An 18,231-nucleotide genomic window follows, 5' to 3' on the forward strand; every position below is an offset into this window, starting at 1 on the left:
AGATCAGATATAATATCATTTATTCATGACAAGAGTCTTTCATCGTTTTGTTTGGGCTCCTGTTTTGGCAAATATTTCACAGTGAAAAATCCTAATACATTTTCCTGTCACAAGCAATGCTTTGGTTAATAATATGACTATGACAAGTCTCGAATCATAATATTTATGTGACTCTGTTCTTCTCTTCTTTCCCTTCTTCAACATTTCTCAGCTGGAATGAGTTCATTGTTGATCCAGCTGAGCAGTTTTATTATGTCTGGATTCAGGTCATGACACTACCCATCGTTTACAACTGGGTAATCATCATTTTGAGGTAAAGTAGTGCAGTGTGGTATGTTTACAAATGGTAATCATTCCTAAGCATATAACAACAGTGCATGATAGGACATTTTCTGAAGCAATGCTTGTGTTTTTCAGGACTTGTTTCACTATGATAGCACTGAGCTACCTCCCTGTGTGGCTTACTCTGGACTATGTGTCAGACCTCATGTATATGATTGATATGATCATCACTCTTCACACTGGTAATTCTGTCAGTTTACAGTGGGAGTTCAAATTCCAACTTACTTTTGTCACGTGCAAGTTTTACATAACCCTTTATCATATTAAATATGACAGTCTTTTTTCCCTAGCTGCTTCTATTCATGTGGCCGCTGTAGCTATGGCTATAGCTATAATGAGAAAAAGTAATTTGGATGCTTTCTAACAATTAGAGCCAACCTGTGTATTGATAAATTACATCACTGTATGATGAGTATTCTGGGCTTCATTAAACACTGTTTTTGCCTCTTCAGGTTACTTGGATCAGGGCATCCTGGTCAAAGACCTGATTCAGTTGAGGAAGCGCTACCTGCGCTCTAAACATTTCCTCTGGGACCTGGCTTCCATTCTTCCTTTCGACTTCCTGTATTTTGCATTCGGCATCCAAACTCCTCTGGTCAGAATCAACCGCCTTTTGCGTATCCCACGACTCAACGAGGCCTTGGACCGCATGGAGACAAGAACCTCCTACCCCAACACCTTCCGCATTGCCAAGCTCATGATCTACATCTTTGTGCTTATCCACTGGAATACCTGTCTGTACTTTGCGCTGTCCAGCAGCCTCGGCTTTGGAAGTGATCCTTGGGTTTACCCTAATATCACCAACACAGAGTTTGGCTCCATGCGACGTCAGTACTTTTACTGTTTCTGGTTTTCCGCTCAGATTTTAACCACAGTGGGAGACATCCCCCAGCCAGAAAGGGAAGAGGAGTTCTTGTTTATGATCGCAGACTTGCTCATTGCTGTGTTGGTGTTTGCGTCAATTGTTGGCAATGTCGGCAATGTCATCACAAGCCTAAGAGATCGCGATAATGTCTTCTTCCCTAACCATGAGCTGGTAAGCTGATGGAAGAGCCAAGCTTATTGAAAAGACTTTTAATAATGAAGATTGTGTGATAGCTTTCTTTAGCTAACATTTATAGAAAATCAAGTTTTTCTTTCCTTCTTTCAGGTAAAGGCATACCTGCGTAGTCATCACATCAGCAAGGAGCTTCGAGAGCGTATCAACAACTGGTACCAGCATCTTTACATCAACAAGAAGATCATGCGAGAAAATGAAATCCTGCAGCAGCTGCCTCTGCATATGAGGACAGAGATCGCGGTCAGCGTTCATCTTCGCACACTCTCCAAAGTCACCATCTTCCAGAACTGCGACAGAAGTCTGCTGGAGGAGCTGGTTCTCAAACTAACTCCTCAGGTCAGAAAGCTGGCAAAGCTGTGTTTGTAACTTATAGTCACTAATTTGTTTATAGAGCACACAACTAAACTGAATGGCACCTGCTCTCTGTGGAATGTGGTTCAGTAGCTTACTGTTATCTTGCAGATCCGAATTTAACACTGTTGTTGGTTTACCTTGACAGTGCTTTTGGAATATAACAATCCTTTGAGGCTGATGAAGTCTCACCTGCTCTTTATCTTTTTATCTTGTAGGTGTTCAGTCCAGGAGAGTACGTCTGCAGGAAAGGAGATGTGGGCCATGAAATGTACATCATCAAAGAAGGAAAATTGGCAGTTGTGGCAGATGATGGGGTTACAGAATTTGCTGTGCTGAGTGATGGGAATTTCTTTGGGGAAATTAGTATCCTTAACATCAAAGGTATGTTAAGTGATTTGGGCATGCTCTTACAAGTGAATTTGTTTAGCTGGTGAAGAGACACATGGACAAGAAGCAGGCCAGCTCTTTTTCTTCAGTTGTCTAAAAAATAAAACCGAGAGTCTCAACAATGGTAAAAATATTCTTTCAGACTATTAGAGATGCTTGAAATAGACAAGTATTCTCTATAAAAGGAGGGAATGTGATTTCTGCACATTTAAAGTGAAGAATTACGACTAAAATACCAATTATACTAAGAGTTTTTTAAGTGTAGTACAGCTGAAATTCAAGGTTGAACCTATAATTCTGTTCAGAGTTTTCACAAGAAGATGACTCAGATGAAAGAAAATTGCTTCTGAAGGCATCTAAAAGTGTATAATTGGAATCGGGAATGTTGGTGTATGAAGAAAGCAAACAAGTTTAATTTCAAGTGGTTGTGCTGAATTACAGTTTTTACAAATTTGCAAAAAATCTCTAGAAATGTCCACAACACCATAACATACATACAACCACAGGTCCAAAAAAGTTGGGACATGGTGTAAAATTTAATGTAAATCTCACAACCCCATATTGCATATTGAATAGAATATAGAGAATGTATCCTGTTTAACCTGAGAAAATGCAACATTTTAAGAAAGACTTTAGCTCATTTTGAATGTGATAGCAGCAATACATCTATAAAGTTGGGACAGGGCCGTGTTTGACTCTCTGTAACATCCCTCTTCTGTTAACAACAGTCTTTAAACATCTAGGAACTGAGGAGACCAGATATAGATGATAAGATTTTCAAAGGGTCCACAATTTTATGCTAACATTATTTTGAAATGCTATTGTTAATAGAATATTGGTTTATACGATTTACAAATTATTATATTCTGTTTTTTTTATTTACAGTTTAAACTTTTTTGGTAAGTGCAAAGATATTTTTGGGAGCCTCTATAATTCCTAATCTATGATTGGTTTAGTTGAAGCTGTCAGTTGGATTTTTCTTTTTTTCACATTCAAAATATTATGGATGATTATTACTACTTTCTTTTACTATTTTTCTTTATTTGTTTCCTTGATATACTACTACACACTGATGGCTGTTAAAAAACCGCCACCTGAAAAACAGGTGGCGGTTTTTTAACTGCAATCAATTGGAATTTCCTTTGAGGGCTGGTGTCCAGTCACGTATGAACAGGAAGGACCCATCCCCAAAATATTCCCACAGAGTTGGGAGCATGAAATTGCTGCAAAATATTTTTTGTATGCTGAAGCATTAAGAGTTTCTTTCACGCGAGCTAAGGGGCTGAGTCCAACTCCTGAAAAACAACTCAATACCACAATCCCCACTCCACTAAACTTTACACTTGGAACAGTGCACTCAGACAAGTACTGTTCCCCTGGCAACATTCCCGAAAACAGATGGAAAAGCATAATACGCCACTTTATAGAACACATCTTCACTGCTCTGGGATCTAGTGGTGCATGTTTTACCCCACTGCATCCAAGACTTTTTACTGTGCTTGGTGATGTATGGTTTGGATGCAGCAGCTCGGCCATAGAACCCCATTCCACATTGCATCTACATCTACATTGCATTGAGGAAATTTCAGAACTGGACTTGTTGCACCGGTGGTATCCTATCACGGGCCCATGCTGGAATTCACTGAGCTGCTGAGAGCAACAAATTCTTTCACAAATGTTTGTAGAAGCATTCTGCATGCCTAGGTGTTTGATATTATACATCTGAATTCAATGATTTGCATGGATTGCAATATAGTGTATATAGTGTATAGTATATATTCAATTAACTTTATTTCCTAAGACCAAAACAATAATGATTGGCTGGTTTTAAAAGTCTTGAATAAACCAACAAATGTTGGTAACATCCTTAAAATTTTTAGGTTTGTCAGGTTTTTACAGAAATACTATTCTCTTTTATTACAGGTAACAAGTCAGGCAACCGCAGGACTGCCAACATCCGAAGCAATGGGTACTCTGATCTCTTCAGCTTGTCCAAAGAAGACCTGACAGATGTATTATCGGAGTTCCCTGCAGCCAAACGTCACCTGGAGGAGAAAGGCCGACAGATCCTCACTAAAATGGGCATGTTGGAGGAGAGTGGGGAGAAAGAGGAAGGGGAGGGAGAGAAAGTGGAAACCAAGATACAAAGACTAGAGAGCAACTTGGAGGTTCTGCAAACTAAATTAGCTCGACTAATGATGGAATTGGAATCGAGCAACCGCAAAATGCAGGCCAGGGTGGCGCAGCTGGAGCTGGAAGTTTCAGAATTGGAGACTCAGCTGTCAGAAGATGATGGAGAGAGAGACAGAACATTGGGAAGAGGGCAAGGTGTGGGTAGGGAGGCTGAATGGGAGCGAGAGGAGGCAGAGGGAGAGGAGGAGGAGGAAGAAGAAGGCTCATATATGAAGGGGGAAAAACAGGGACATGGAGATGATAGTAATGATGTCACCAAAGAGGGAGATGGTGAGAGCACTAAAAATACAAAGGAAGATGCTGAAAGGGTGGTAGAGGGAGATAAATGTAGGCCAAAAAACCCAGATAATCAAGGAGATAAAAGTGAAGATGATGGAGAGAAGATCCAAGGAGATGACAGACCTGGGAAAGGAAATGGAGCTGAGATTGAACCTGAAAATGGGAAAGAAGCGAAAAGTGGAAAGAGAGAATCTGAGGAAGGTAAAAGGAGGAAAAGGATAAGGGGAAGAAAGCTGAAAGGTAGAAGAAATGAACGAAAAACTAAGAAAAAATGAAAAGAAATGTGAACTGTGTTTTTCCCATATGCGTTTGACTTTTTTTATACTAACAAATATTTTTTAAAAGCATAAATTATCAGGAAACGCTGCAGTGGATATTTGTTCCCCTAGATGGAAGCATTGCATTCCTCCCTTCTAAGTCATCGTCAAGAAAATCAATGTATTAACCCCTCCCCTCTCCCTTTAGTATATTTATACAGTTTTCAATAAAATAGTCTTATTAGTTTGGTTTCTTTGTTTCTTTTTAATTCATTAATTTGCAATATACATGACATGTTGTAAAAGGTGTGTTCACTTTGATTCTTTTAATATGTATTGGTTACTGACAGCAGATTCCAATATTTTAAATAAAACATTTAACCAGCAAATACAGACGTTTTCTTGCATCCCTTTAATGTATTGTCCCTATGACTAAATTGCGTCTGTTAACACCATATATCAAAGTGCAGCTGTAGTGTAGCGTGGTGAGATCCTTGCTCTAAACTACGCCCGAATGAAAAACAAAGAAGAGGACCAGAAACCGCAACGGAGTTTTCCAATCCTCATCCTCATAATTTTAGAACACACGCACATCTTTAAATTGGTGCACAGCACACCACAGAAAAATGCTGGATTCCTGACAAACCTGTCATTTATATCCCCCATGCGAAAAGCGCCTGCTGGCCCTTTAATTACGCACGGCTTACGTACTTCCCGGAAGCGCAGTGGGGACACAGGCCCCATCGATTCAACACAACTGCATACATAAGCACTTACTAATAATAAAGCACTGTTTGTATGTCATTTTCATGGAGTGCTATCGCTAACACATATGGCGGGTCAAGAGGAAAAGCCAATCATCTATACCATGGAAAACAAGCCGATTGTAACATGTGAGTGTTTGTTAAACGGAGACGTTCACTCTTTTATTTTTTATGGTCTTGACAGCTAGCCCTGCTAGCTGCATTCATTAGCTTATTTTGGCTAAGCTAGCTGTCACCCTTACAATAACCAATTTGTAGTCGCTGCTTATGTGTATAGCAATTGCGGATGGCTTATTTCCAAACTGTTAGGCTGTAATATTTTTAGACGTGCATACTGCGCCGTGTTCGTGTTAAATGTTCTCAGGAAAGACGGTATGTCTCTTAGCTAGCTGCACTGATTAACAGGCCCAGCTAACGATAGAACGTCACGGACAGGTGCTGCAGTTTTAGTGGGGTATCATATTGTTCCTTGCTATACAGCCACAGTTTTCCCTGTCGGGAGCTCGAAAAGTATCTGCCACAGTGAAGTGTGAGAGCTGGGCTCAGTTTTCCATTCATAAATCCCGTGGAGTGTGGTAGAAGCTTCATTGGTGGGGTTATTATTTTAGGGAGCGACAATGGTGGTGGGTGCCAGCTTCATCTGATTTCGCAGGCCACTCAATTTTTAGTGTCGTGGCCAAGTATAAGAGTAGATAGAGGCTCTAGGAAATGGGACTATGAATGAAAATCATTGGTGGCACACTTTGACGTTCAGACATTGGGGTTCACAAGCGAAATCGCAGGTAGATCTCAGAGTGTGGATATAGTCGTTCCATACGGGTTATCGTGTGTCCTACACTAGACGGTTGCATTCTGTAGTAATAGGTCCTTTTACAGATATGAAATATGAAGTTAAGGCCTTAGAGATTGTAATGCTCTTAACAGTAAATGTAATATGAAATGAAAATGACACCCTACTGTTGCAGGATATATTGTCGGGTTTCTGTGTAAATTACTTACTGTCTCAAGTTGGATACTGAAAACGCAGTTTGTGTGTCGTGTGTGTGATTGTAATTGTGCATAAGTGGAGACCTCGGGTTACACTCTGGTTTACTCTGGCCGTGTGATCATTGATTTACACAGAGCTTATGCCACTCAAATAATGTGTGGTTGTGTTCTTGATGATAGCAGAATTAACATATGATGAAACATTGATTCGCTCAGCAACATTTAGCGATGAGGAGGGATACATCAGAGTATGTCTATGTAGTAGATGAGCAGCAATGTGCCAAGTGTGTGAGAGCAGCTAACCCAATGCAAGGATCATCAGACCGGTGTTTGCTTTGCAGCTTCAATAGCAGCTTTTGTGAATATCCAAAGTTCATTATTGTTTGCATTGCACTGGGTATATCAAGAACTGTTGAGCTAACACAAACAACTGCAGTATCCCAGTGTGGGTGATAAAATGCTGAACTTCAACAGTTAAATATGGCGGTTTCAGATTAGAGCAACAAATCTGACTTGTTTGGGCTAAATTGATCAAATTACAGAGTATACAAGAAGATATGAACTGTTAGAATGACCAGTTCACATTTTGTCACTGTGATGACGGTACAGGCACATTATTGAAGTCGTACAGATTTTAGTATTTGATACAATAGTTAGGTTAACCTCTTTGTGTCCTCAGTGCTTTGAATTTTGTTTTCCACTTGGTATTTATTTTGGTTTTATTTGGGCAGAGGCAACAAAACCTTTTTAGTTAGTTTTAATGACTGAAACTGTTTGATAAAGCTTAGGAAAAGATCTGAAAGAAAAAAATATTAACGCTGGATGTGGAAAAGTGAAGTTTTAATAGTGTGTTTAAAAGCGATTTAAGGAGTGCTTTTGCAAATGTACCTCACTCAGTGTATTAGGCACTGATGCAAAGGAAATGGCAGAATTGGACGATATTTGTGGCACTGTTGGGGTGAACAAGATCCACATGCAATATGTTCTGGTGTGGTCAGAATGTGCAGGGTATGGTGGTACATGAACCAGTTCTCCACCTGCTGCCAGTGGTGGTTAGACTGGTCCTCCTGTTCACACCCCGCAGAAAAAGCAGTAACTATTATCCCCATCTCTAGTCTGATGGACAACTGCTGGCGACATCGAGGACTGCCACAAAAGAGTCAAATTGACCTGACGTTGAGGTTGAAGTGCTGACCTTTTGGGATATTTGGTTACATTTTGTTTCATAAACCATGTGGTTTCCTTTTACTTTTCAAGTGTATTCAAAGAAAACATGGTTTCACACTGGTTCACTGGCTGTGGCCTGTTTGCAGTGTAGCTTTAAACAAGTGCTTTAGTCACTGTTCATCAAAACCCACACATCTACCTTGAATGACAGCTTGATAATTTCTAAAATTGGACACCATTGTTCTGCAGGAGTGGTGACTCTACCAGTCCACGCTGGTAAAAGTGGATTCACGGAGTGTAGGAGGCATATGGAAGAGGAGCCTTAAATTACAAGCTGCATGTCTGAACCATTATGTCATAGTCACAGTCACAACTCTTTTTGTAGTTTTCTACCCTGGTCTGTATCAAAGCAGTATCAGCAGGAGTGAGAGGGACTCTTTTATTTATTTTAATTTTTTGTTTTGTAATCGCAGGTGGGGTGTGAACAACGAGTCATGTAGCAAAAAAAATCAGATGTTTGTTTTTCCAATAGCAATGGCTGATTCTGGCTCTGTGTAGGGCAGTGCACTGTGATAACAGGTGCTGATGCATGCGTGTTTTTGCACTTTTATTTTTGCATTGCTGATCATGTGCTCTATTATAGCAACTGGCACTGCATAGAAAAATAGACTGTTTAACTCAAATCCCTGGCTTTGGTATTCGCTTTCTTTACTACCAATGATTGATCTGTAGTTTTTTCTGCTTTCTGTCAGTTGAATCTTTTACGGATGTTGAGCCATGTGTGGGTTAAAATGACTGCGACTGTGAAGGCTAGTCCAGACTGTATTTACAGATGACACTGTGATGAAAGAAAGGATTGACAGTGTTAAACTTTGGTTGTGTAAATATCTTAGCTTGAGTAGCTCTGTCTTTAGAATAAAAGTGAATGTGCTTTGTAATGAATTCTTTTTTTCTTTTACTTTTTGTTTAATGATAAGCTGTAGATGGCTAGAAATCTCTGTCACAACAGTAGCACTTGTGCTAGGACATAGCAATCAGTTACAATACAAGGGTATTTCTATTGCTTTTTGGAAACAGGTGTTTGCTGTGCAGAAAAGAGAGAAGTAGGGGTTTAAAAAAAATCTATTTGCGCTCCTAATATTGTGTAGTTTAATAGTCTAGTCTGGAGCTGTGTACAGTTGCCTCCTGGACAGCTTTAAACATAAAAAAAGAAGTAGAAAGTAGTAGAAAGAAGTAGAGGAGGCTTTATTCTGGAAACCTTGACATCATTTAGACCCAGAGGGCTGTTAAACAGGAGGCAGCAGATATAGAAGAAGAGTGCAGTGCAGGAGGTTGATGCTGCCAGACTAGCCCGACGAAAACTTTGACAACATTTTCCCTAAATTAAAGTGTCATCACAGCTTGACTGTCTTTGCATCTGGTGAGGTTTTATTGCAGATTCTGAAGGTGTTTAGAGTTAAAAACCATTTGTCACATTGTGCAGTGATTGTTTACTCCATTTCTGATATTTTCATACAAAAAAGAATTCACTTTGCATTTTGTTCCCAAGTCTTATTTTTTTCGGTCAGCCATTATTTTTATTATTGGTGTTACTGCTGTTCTCTATGCTATAAAGTCAGTTAAATACCCTGAGTGTCTTCCCCTTATCTGGCTTCACTTGTCCTACACTGGCAAGCAGGATAAATGGTCATATGAAGTTGGTTATCAATTGGCCAAGTTAACCCAATGTTGTGTGTTCACATCAAAGTGGTGTTGGCAGCATCTGACAAGGAGGTGTTTGATGAATCATGTGACTTTTCTTCCACCCAGAATGATCCCTATGACGGGTACAACAGAAATGTTATCAAGTTGTTCAGAACAGAAATATAACAGTAAAATGCAAGACTGTTGTAAAAAAGGAAGAAAAGATGAAATACAGATTTTAGTTCCAGTTAATAAGTTTATCCTTAAGCGCTCTCAGCGCTGCTGTTGGTGGCTGCATATTAGAGCGCTGAAACTTTAAACTGGACCAGTTTAAACATTAAAGATTACAGGCTGATAAAGGAGACGTGGAAATCACTTCAGTTTGTCGGAGATCAAAGTGAAATTAAGTTGATTTTTTTGAGCAGGTGTTCTTGATGTGTGTTCTGTGTTCTAGTAACTGCATTTAGTTTTTATTCTCAGATGCAGACTCTGTGCTGTTTAAGGGTTTGAGAGTAAAGGTTAAACACAAAGACAGAATTCAGACTTTATACAAGCACATTTGATACGGGCGGCAAGCACAGTGTAGGTGTCCTGTTTTAGGATCAGATATTAATGCTTGTTGTACACTGATTATTGTAAAATTGTTTGCTGCCAACAGAAAACAAGAATCAAAGAATAAAGCATCTAAACATCTATATTATTAATTATTGATTCTAATCAGGGAAACATAAAGATATTACACCCTCGTACTGTTCCCACCCAGGGAGCATCCAGGAATAGTGACGCTATTTTCTGCGGAGAAGGTTGGTTGATTTCATACTTGTTGATCTCTAATCTGGAACCCAACCTGCTCCAGAGCAGGTTGGGTTCACACATGGGTCACATCATAGGTTACCTTGGCCATTTACCCTAATAAGAAGTGAATCATCTTCGTAGAACAGAAAATGAAAGGTTAACCCTGAAGTTACCTGGATAAGGCCTCTGCTCGCTCTGTTTTAACTCAGGTGTGACATCCTTTAATGCTGGTCGGGGAAACCGTTATTGTCAAGAAGACATGAGAATTTTTTTTTTAACAACAATATTCCATTACCACCCCTTGAACTATTGCATTTTTTTTTTTGCGATGACCTAATTTTTAACCCACCTTGTCTTCCTGTTTTTGTCTCAGGTGCTGGAGATCAGGCCTTGTTTACTTCTCTTTATACCTCATTGGCTCAACAGCTTCCCAGAGAGCCAATGGAGTGGAGGAGGTGAGTTTGTTTTTCTTCTTCTTCTTTCCTTTCAAGTTTCACAGGTCAGTGTTTCACCAGCAGCACATTACAGTCAACACAAAACATTTGTATTACATTTATTGATCACACAGAAAAACCTCAGGAGCAGAGGACAATGAGAGACATTCTAGAGGAAGCAAAGGTGTAAAGAATTAAAAGAGGAAATAGGAGGTCCGTTCATCACAAACCATAAATGACATTTACAGGTGCAGCTAAACTGCAGTAGAGACAAAAACTGGTTGATTTGGCTGAGCATGAAGTGTAGCAACAGAAAAACATAAGGTTAGACATTAACCTGATCTCAGAAGTGTACTTAGTAATATTGGATGGTTTATTATTAATCACCAGAGTTGCCTTAATGACTGGAATACTGATAATGTAATTCTCTCTGAGACATGATGTTTCATTTGAAAGCAAAGTGAATATTGTTGTGTATTAAAAATATTATGAGCTGGCATAGCAAGCAGAGCTTCTGATGGTCTTTTCTGAGCTGTTATCTGCACTGCGTGGATATAACACTTCAGGGTTTTGTTATCGTTATGACTTCGGCCAGAATCAGTTTATCCATCTGTTTGTGGTGACGGTAACCACATTGAGTGAAGATGGGCGGCTTTTTACATCCTTGATCTAATTTTCCCATTTTGTTATAACAGGAAGTTAACAAAGCAGCATTTATCTTCATCCAACAGAAAACACATCGACAATTCTGAGGACAAAATGGAAACTTGCGTGTAGTAATACCATTTCTAAGATACTGCTTCTGTTTCCTCCTGATATATTTGAAAAGACAGTGTGAGGTACATATTACATCAGTAAGACAGATTCTACTGGTGATACAGTTAAAGATATGATGCTCTGTCTTCATGGATATTTTAGAGTTTATTAGGTTCGGTTTATGGCAAAAGAATCCATTGGATAGAAAGATGACATTTTGTGCTATAAACTGTAGTCATTGTAAACTTGTGTTTGTATACTGATGCTCTGCTTTCATTTTTGTGCAGGACTTATGGCCGTGCACCAAAAATGATCCTCCTTGAAGCTAATTTTGTCCAGTTTAAAGAGGAGTTGCTCCCAAAGGAGGGCAACAAGGCTCTTCTCACCTTCCCCTTCCTCCACATCTACTGGACTGACTGCTGTGTGAGTACAAAGCACACACAAATACACAATCTTATTTCGCTCTGCTTGTCAGATCAGGTTGAGCATGTATTCTCTAGCCTGTCTTTGGGGGGTCCTTAGGTTGATTCAAAGCTCCGTAAACTCACCTTTATCAAATAGCTGTCTGACAGAGAGATAAAGACTTGGTGCTGTTCAAGCGAAATTTGGAAAGGTGTTGGCACATTTTGTACAGGAAGTGAGAGTAGTCGAGTCATAATAAAGCAGAGTTTGTTTAATCCATGCGTGTTTAAAGATGGATGTGACTGCCTGGATGAGTGTTGTGTTTATACTTGTATGCTCACTGTTCATCCCCTTTCGCATGATGCTGTGCAACAAAACTGATGTTGCATCTGCTGGCATAAGCTGCCGCTTTTGTGTTGCTTCTGCCGGTCACGCACATCACTATTTTTATAACGTAGCGTACTGTTCTACTGCACTTGAGTTGTGTTGAAGACGTGAGCATACAATTGTGTATCAGTACAGAAGTTATACCGGCATGACACTTGGTCTTATGTCTTTGCTTCTGGTTTTCACTTATTGTCTTCGTATGTCAGTGCTGATGTGGCGGTATTGCACACCTGTCGTTCAGGTGAATATTGCAGCTCTGGGTCTTAACTGCGAGTTAAAATAGAAGTGGCTAAGTGATCACGTTACCAGCAGTTTGCGAAGAAACCAATGCAGTGGGTACACTTTCAAAGGTGGGTCTTTTTAAAAGAGGTGAAAGGTGGCTGAGTGCAAGATATGGAAACGTGACGTCCATCAAGGCTGACAGCCACATGTATGTTGTTTTCCATATAAACACAAAGCTTTGAACAACCCATCATCAAGTGTATCTCGTTTGCAGAGCCTTTCTCAGCAATTATCTGTTATTACACGGATGGCTTTCGCTCATCCGCAGCCAGGCTAAACTGAACTTGACATAAACGGCGAAGCAAAAGCAGATGGGAGAAAAACAAGAGAAGCAGGAACCTGCTGCTGGTGCTGACTGAGCAGTTGGTTAGTTTAAGGAAGTGCAGTCATCAGCTCATGACTCATGACATTTCCTAAGGACTGTGGGTGTAGTATACCTGCGTTAAAGACTGCCTTGGTAAAACCTGAATGCTTTCTTATTTGTAAAAGCAAGCAAACAATGCCTCCTTGACAAACAGCTTTGCAAAGTGTGTGTGAGTTTAGTCCCATCTTTATTCAAGAGCAAGGTCTTTTGATTTGAGAGCATTTCTTAATTCCGTGTCCCAGAACTGTAGTGGTTTTCCTCAAAGCGTCATGCTTGCAAATGTGCTCAGCTCTTAATGAAAAGTTGAATAATGTATGTGATATTCAACTTGCTGCTATCCAAGCACACGCACACACCACATGAATGGAATTGCTTAATTTGTTTAAGTAAAGAAACAAAGGCTTTTTAAACCCCAAGGTGCTTCTTTTGCAGTTTCCTTGAGTCACTTTGTCACTATTAGTACAGAAACCAAACACAGAAGCAGTGCACTTTCAAAAGCTTATTTTGTTTGCTTGTTTGTTTGTTTGTTTGAAAGAAGAACTAAGTTCTAACAAGTGAAACAAAGCTGAATATGGAGGTAATGAGGATGCTGGCTAAGTACTGCGTGTCCTCCTGCACATTAGACATCTGCATTTTGTAAGCGAGTAATGTAAAATGCAGGCTTTACTTTGCGGCTTAAATAAAATTGTTCACACTCAGCTTGTGGGATGACAAAACTGCCAAGCAATTAGCCGACTGTTGGAGGCAGTGCCATTCTTGTCTAGTGAGGTCAGCCTCTTCAGTCACAGGACTGTCAGGCTGAAGTAATCTGCCACTATAATTGAAAAGGGAATATATGGGAATCCCATAGCTACATTTTAAAAGAAAGAAAACCTTTTTTATTTATTTATAAATGAATAAAACATCATAAAGGCTAGATGGAGTTATTTTCTGGCAACTTGTGTCACTTTAGGACAAATAGGTCCTGACTGACTAAAAGTTAACTTCCAAAACATTGTGTAATACCAGGACTTCAGTTTTTTCTTTCTGGCGGGTGACTGTTATATAATAACTGACTAATCATATTATAGCCCACCTCTTCTCATTTCCAGCCAATTTAAAACAAACACCACCCTCGAGCGGGATTCATTTAGAGCAAGCCACTCGGCAAATCCCAGTCACAACATCCACATCAGTACCCCACAGATACAGAGGTTTAGTTATTAACAATATAAACTCGCTGGCCAGCATGCTTTCTGTAGTTTCAGTTTCCTGATATGCTTTGATGTTGAAATATTCTCACTGGGTACAAAATGCTCTTAAAGAGGAAGCATGTTTTTCTTCATTTGCTCTTTAGTTACAATCTGACGAGTTAAAATTTTATTGATCCTGATTATGTAAAGTACAGCTGTAATGAAATTAATATGTTTGTACTGCTGTGGTGTGGTGTTGGCAAAAAATTGGCCAACGTCTAGGATGGAATAAACCGCAGGTATATAGTGCACTGTGATGATACTCAAGCCAAAACATGTGCAAAGAAATGAGTGATTTGCAGTTGTGTGGATGTTGTATATTTTCCAGGTACACCTTGCTAATACTCTGGAATATTGGCATGATAGCGTCACACAGTTGCTGCAGATTTGTTGGCTGCCGTGATGTGAATCTCCCGTTCCATCCACATCCCAAAGGTGCTCTATTGGATTGAGATCTGGTGACTGTGGAGTGAACAAATTGTAAAGTTCCAAAACCAGTTCAAGTTTTGTGACCTGGTGTGCTATCCTGTTGCAAGCATCAGAAGACTGTACAGTGTGCTTACATAGGGATAGAGATGGTTGGCAACAAAACTCAGGCAGCCTGTGGCATTTACACAATGATTAGGGGCCCAAAGTGTTTCAGAAGACACCCCCCACACCGTTATACCATTACCAGCCTAAACTGTTGATACAAAGCAGGACGGATCTGTGTTTTTGTGTTGTTGCCACAGACTAGTATCTGAATGTTGGCAACAATCGAGACTCAGCAGACCAGGCAGCATTTTTCCAGTCGTCTATTTTCTAGTCTCTCTAAGCAAACTGCTTTCCATACCATGATTTTAATAAGTGGTTATTTGAGTTACTCTGTGGCTATTCTATTCAGCCCTCTAGCATCAACCAGAGAGACCACTTTCACTAGGTTCACTACCATGCCTCATTCAACATCACTGAAGTCACCTTTCTTCCCTATTGTGATGCTTCAGCAGGTTGTCTTGACTGTGTCTAAATGTATTGAGTTGCTGCCATGTGATTGGCTGAGTAGTTATTTCCATTAACGAGCAGTTGAACAGGCGTATGTGCATATATACCACTATGCAAAAAGGTAATTAATTGCATTATAAAAATGAAATAACTTGAACTAAATCACATCAATGTCTGGGTTGATGACTAATTGTTTTTAAACCAGCACCAGTTTTCTTTCATATTTTGGCAGCCAGTACTAAGTCTTCATAAAATGCCTGACTAAGCAAAATGATGTGCTTTATTGTAGGATACAGAAATGTATAAGAGCTCCGTGAAGGAGGACATGATGCGCTGGCAGAACAGCCTGAGGACCCACGGCTCATCAGACTGGGTCATCATTGTGGTGGAGACCAATGATACCAAGAAGAAGAACAAGACAAACATCCTGCCTCGCTCATCCATTGTGGACAAGATCCGCAGTGACTTCTGCAACAAGCAGAGTGACAGGTTAGCAGGCTCCTCCTGTTTAAACAAACTCATTTGGATGAAATTAGAAAGACGTGACGATGTGTAACACACTGACTCCCTTTACAATGCTTTATTAGTCCCAAGTTTCTTCTTTTTCTGGAGTAACTGTCAAAGGTAATTGTTCTACAGAGTAATTTGAAATGTGATGTGTAAGTCTGAAATGATTATTTGATTTTTGTAACGATTGTTTGATGTTATGTTTCTGAAAAACGTCATGAGAGCCTTTCTTTTTATCCCAAAACACACAAACAGAGTTTGTGAATCTCTAGCGGTGGGTAGTGATGAATGCAGAGCGTGATGCAGTCTAGGGAGAGAAAGTGTACTATAAGTTATTTCTACACTTACAATGTACAAAACAGATGTAAATGTGCTCGATGTTAGAATTTAGAGACATTCTCTGAAAGTCTATCGTAGAGGTTCTCTGGATGCTGCAGTTTACTGATGTCCGAACGGATGACATGAAGAGTCTGAGTTGAAATTTAAACTTTTACAAATGCCAATTTTAGCTGAACTATTAGGATGAATTTCACAATTAGAAACCCACAGACTGCTTTATGTTTTAATTATTTTATTCACTTAATTTAAAAACCTTTTCACTTTTATTTAAAAAAGTGAAATAATAGTAATTCATTGCTTTCTTTCACATGTTTTCTCAAAGCAGGTTCTGTAATCAGTGCTTGCTAAATCTAAGCTGCCTTGTGGATTGAATCTTCCTTATGAAAGACTTTTGTCTTTTCATCCAGGTGTGTAGTTCTGTCTGATCCTCTGAAGGACTCATCTCGATCTCAGGAATCCTGGAATTCCTTGCTGCTAAAGCTGCGAACTCTCCTCCTCATGTCCTTCACCAAGAACCTGGGCCGCTTCGAAGATGAAATGCGCACACTACGAGAGAAGCGCACCCAGCCGGGCTGGAGCTTCTGTGAATACTTCATGGTCCAGGTACATGGAAAGAAGCGCCAGAATGTAGGCCTGTGTGTTATCCTGTCCTTGAACTCTGTCCTAGAAGGTTACAGGAGCAAAGTGTTGATTTCCAGTTTTGTCTTATGTGTGTGTCGTGCAGGAGGAGCTGGCCTTTGTTTTTGAAATGCTGCAGCAGTTTGAGGACGCCTTGGTCCAGTATGATGAGCTGGATGCTCTTTTTACCCAGTATGTCCTTAACTTTGGAGCGGGAGGTACGTAATCACCTCATTATTATGCTTTGTTTCAGTTTGTCTCTGTTAATTAAAAGAAACACTGTTTGCATTTTTGTTTCCATTTTCAAAGGTACGCGCTAGTTTTGTTTTTGGTCATGCTAATCCGTTTCTTTCACAGATACTGCTAACTGGCTCGGCTCCTTCTGCGCCCCAGTGCGTAACTGGAGCGGCTTGTTGCTTCGGCGACCCATTGACATGGAGAAGAGGGACAGCATCCAGCGTGGAGAGGCCAGTCTCTTAGACCTGAGAAGCTACCTGTTCTCTCGCCAGTGCACTTTACTAATCTTCCTCCAGAGACCCTGGGAGGTCACGCAGAGAGCGCTGGAGCTGCTCCACAACTGTGTACAGGAGCTCCGCCTGCTGGAGGTAATAAACACAGATCGTACCATTTCTAATGGTATGAGTGGCCTTTCATCCTCTCTTTCTACAAAATGTACTTCATTACTTATCTTAAAATGCTTTCTTATGTTACTCAGGTGCAGGTCCTTGAGGGAGCCCTGGACTGTTGGGTGTTTCTCAGCTGCTTGGAGGTTCTGCACAGGATCGAGGGCTGCTGTGATCCAGCCCAGTTAGCTGCAAACTGCTCCCATACTGTTGGTCTCTGGGCGTATGCTACAGACAAGGTACCACACACAAAATAAAATTTTAAGAAAAAGTCTTGCTTTTTTTTAAGCTTGGGCTTTAATAACTTAAGAAACCCATTAGCAGCACCTTTAAGCTTCCAACAGATCTGTTGGACCTTACCCCTCAGCCCTAAAAATGGCTGAGGGGTAAGGTCGCCAGCCTACGGGGCAGCAGGTTTTTAAATGCAGTAGCTCACAAATGCTTCAAATGGATACCATAGGTGTATCTGCTAGGAGGCTGAGGTAGGGCTGCCACAAACAATTATTTTGATAGTCGACAAGTCACCGATTATTTTTGCAATTAGTCGACTAATCAGATCATCATCCATTGGACATAAAACGTACAGCTTATTGCACCAGCAGCATCTGCTCTTATATAACTATCATTAGCTTACAGCTTTAAGTGTTTAAGGTATGTGCTAACTAAAAATAAAGACAAGATGATAGTTTATTAAATTTGGTGAAGTTTAATAAACTCCTTGCTATCTAAAATATAACAGGACACTGGAGTATATTCTCGAGCATCTCACACTTCTGATAATCAGCTGTCTGCTTGACGTTTATTCAGCTGTGTAAAAACTTTAATCTCAGCCAAACCGATTTACTCAGGAACAAATAAAACACTAAAAAAGCCAAACAATAACATTTTTAAGTTATCTAAGTGACTTAAATATCATGTTTAACCTGAGTAGGGTTTGAAAACGGCGGTGGGTTTGAAAATGATTTGCTGGGAGTCCGGTGTTCTCACTGGCTCTAGTGAGCCTTGCCCCGGCTAGCTATCGAGCTAGTGGGTAACAGA

At 40.1% G+C, this 18,231-nt stretch overlaps 2 protein-coding genes across 2 annotated transcripts in view; both read left to right on the forward strand.

The window, feature by feature from the left end:
* Window positions 1–193: 193 nt before the first annotated feature.
* cnga4 (cyclic nucleotide gated channel subunit alpha 4) lies at window positions 194–4,890 on the forward strand. The gene is made up of 6 exons (XM_005945018.3): window positions 194–313; window positions 418–524; window positions 795–1,378; window positions 1,493–1,738; window positions 1,972–2,137; window positions 4,067–4,890. Exons 1-6 carry the CDS (start codon window positions 270–272, stop codon window positions 4,888–4,890), a joined length of 1,971 nt encoding a protein of 656 aa, XP_005945080.2. The 5' UTR covers window positions 194–269.
* A 682-nt stretch (window positions 4,891–5,572) lies between these two features.
* The window catches only part of trappc10 (trafficking protein particle complex subunit 10), a 21,853-nt gene continuing 9,194 nt past the window's right edge, over window positions 5,573–18,231 (forward strand). Inside the window, exons 1-8 of the mRNA XM_005945022.2 lie at window positions 5,573–5,765; window positions 10,642–10,723; window positions 11,746–11,881; window positions 15,396–15,595; window positions 16,360–16,555; window positions 16,677–16,788; window positions 16,928–17,175; window positions 17,286–17,432. Of these exons, the coding sequence (XP_005945084.1) occupies window positions 5,705–5,765; window positions 10,642–10,723; window positions 11,746–11,881; window positions 15,396–15,595; window positions 16,360–16,555; window positions 16,677–16,788; window positions 16,928–17,175; window positions 17,286–17,432 (1,182 nt within the window). The 5' untranslated portion in view covers window positions 5,573–5,704. The remainder of the gene's footprint in view (window positions 5,766–10,641; window positions 10,724–11,745; window positions 11,882–15,395; window positions 15,596–16,359; window positions 16,556–16,676; window positions 16,789–16,927; window positions 17,176–17,285; window positions 17,433–18,231) is intronic.

The sequence above is a fragment of the Haplochromis burtoni genome, unplaced genomic scaffold, assembly GCF_018398535.1.
Source record: "Haplochromis burtoni strain Fernald_Lab_line unplaced genomic scaffold, NCSU_Asbu1 Contig_440, whole genome shotgun sequence".
NCBI lineage: Eukaryota > Metazoa > Chordata > Actinopteri > Cichliformes > Cichlidae > Haplochromis > Haplochromis burtoni.

What these genes read in the sequence shown, in the direction of transcription:
- cnga4 (XM_005945018.3), top strand. Translation starts at nt 270, where the DNA reads ATGACACTACCCATCGTTTACAACTGGGTAATCATCATTTTGAG. An exon ending in TTCTCAAACTAACTCCTCAG is followed by an intron (nt 1,739 to 1,971) that starts GTCAGAAAGCTG and finishes TTTATCTTGTAG; the next exon opens with GTGTTCAGTCCAGGAGAGTA. An exon ending in TAGTATCCTTAACATCAAAG is followed by an intron (nt 2,138 to 4,066) that starts GTATGTTAAGTG and finishes CTTTTATTACAG; the next exon opens with GTAACAAGTCAGGCAACCGC.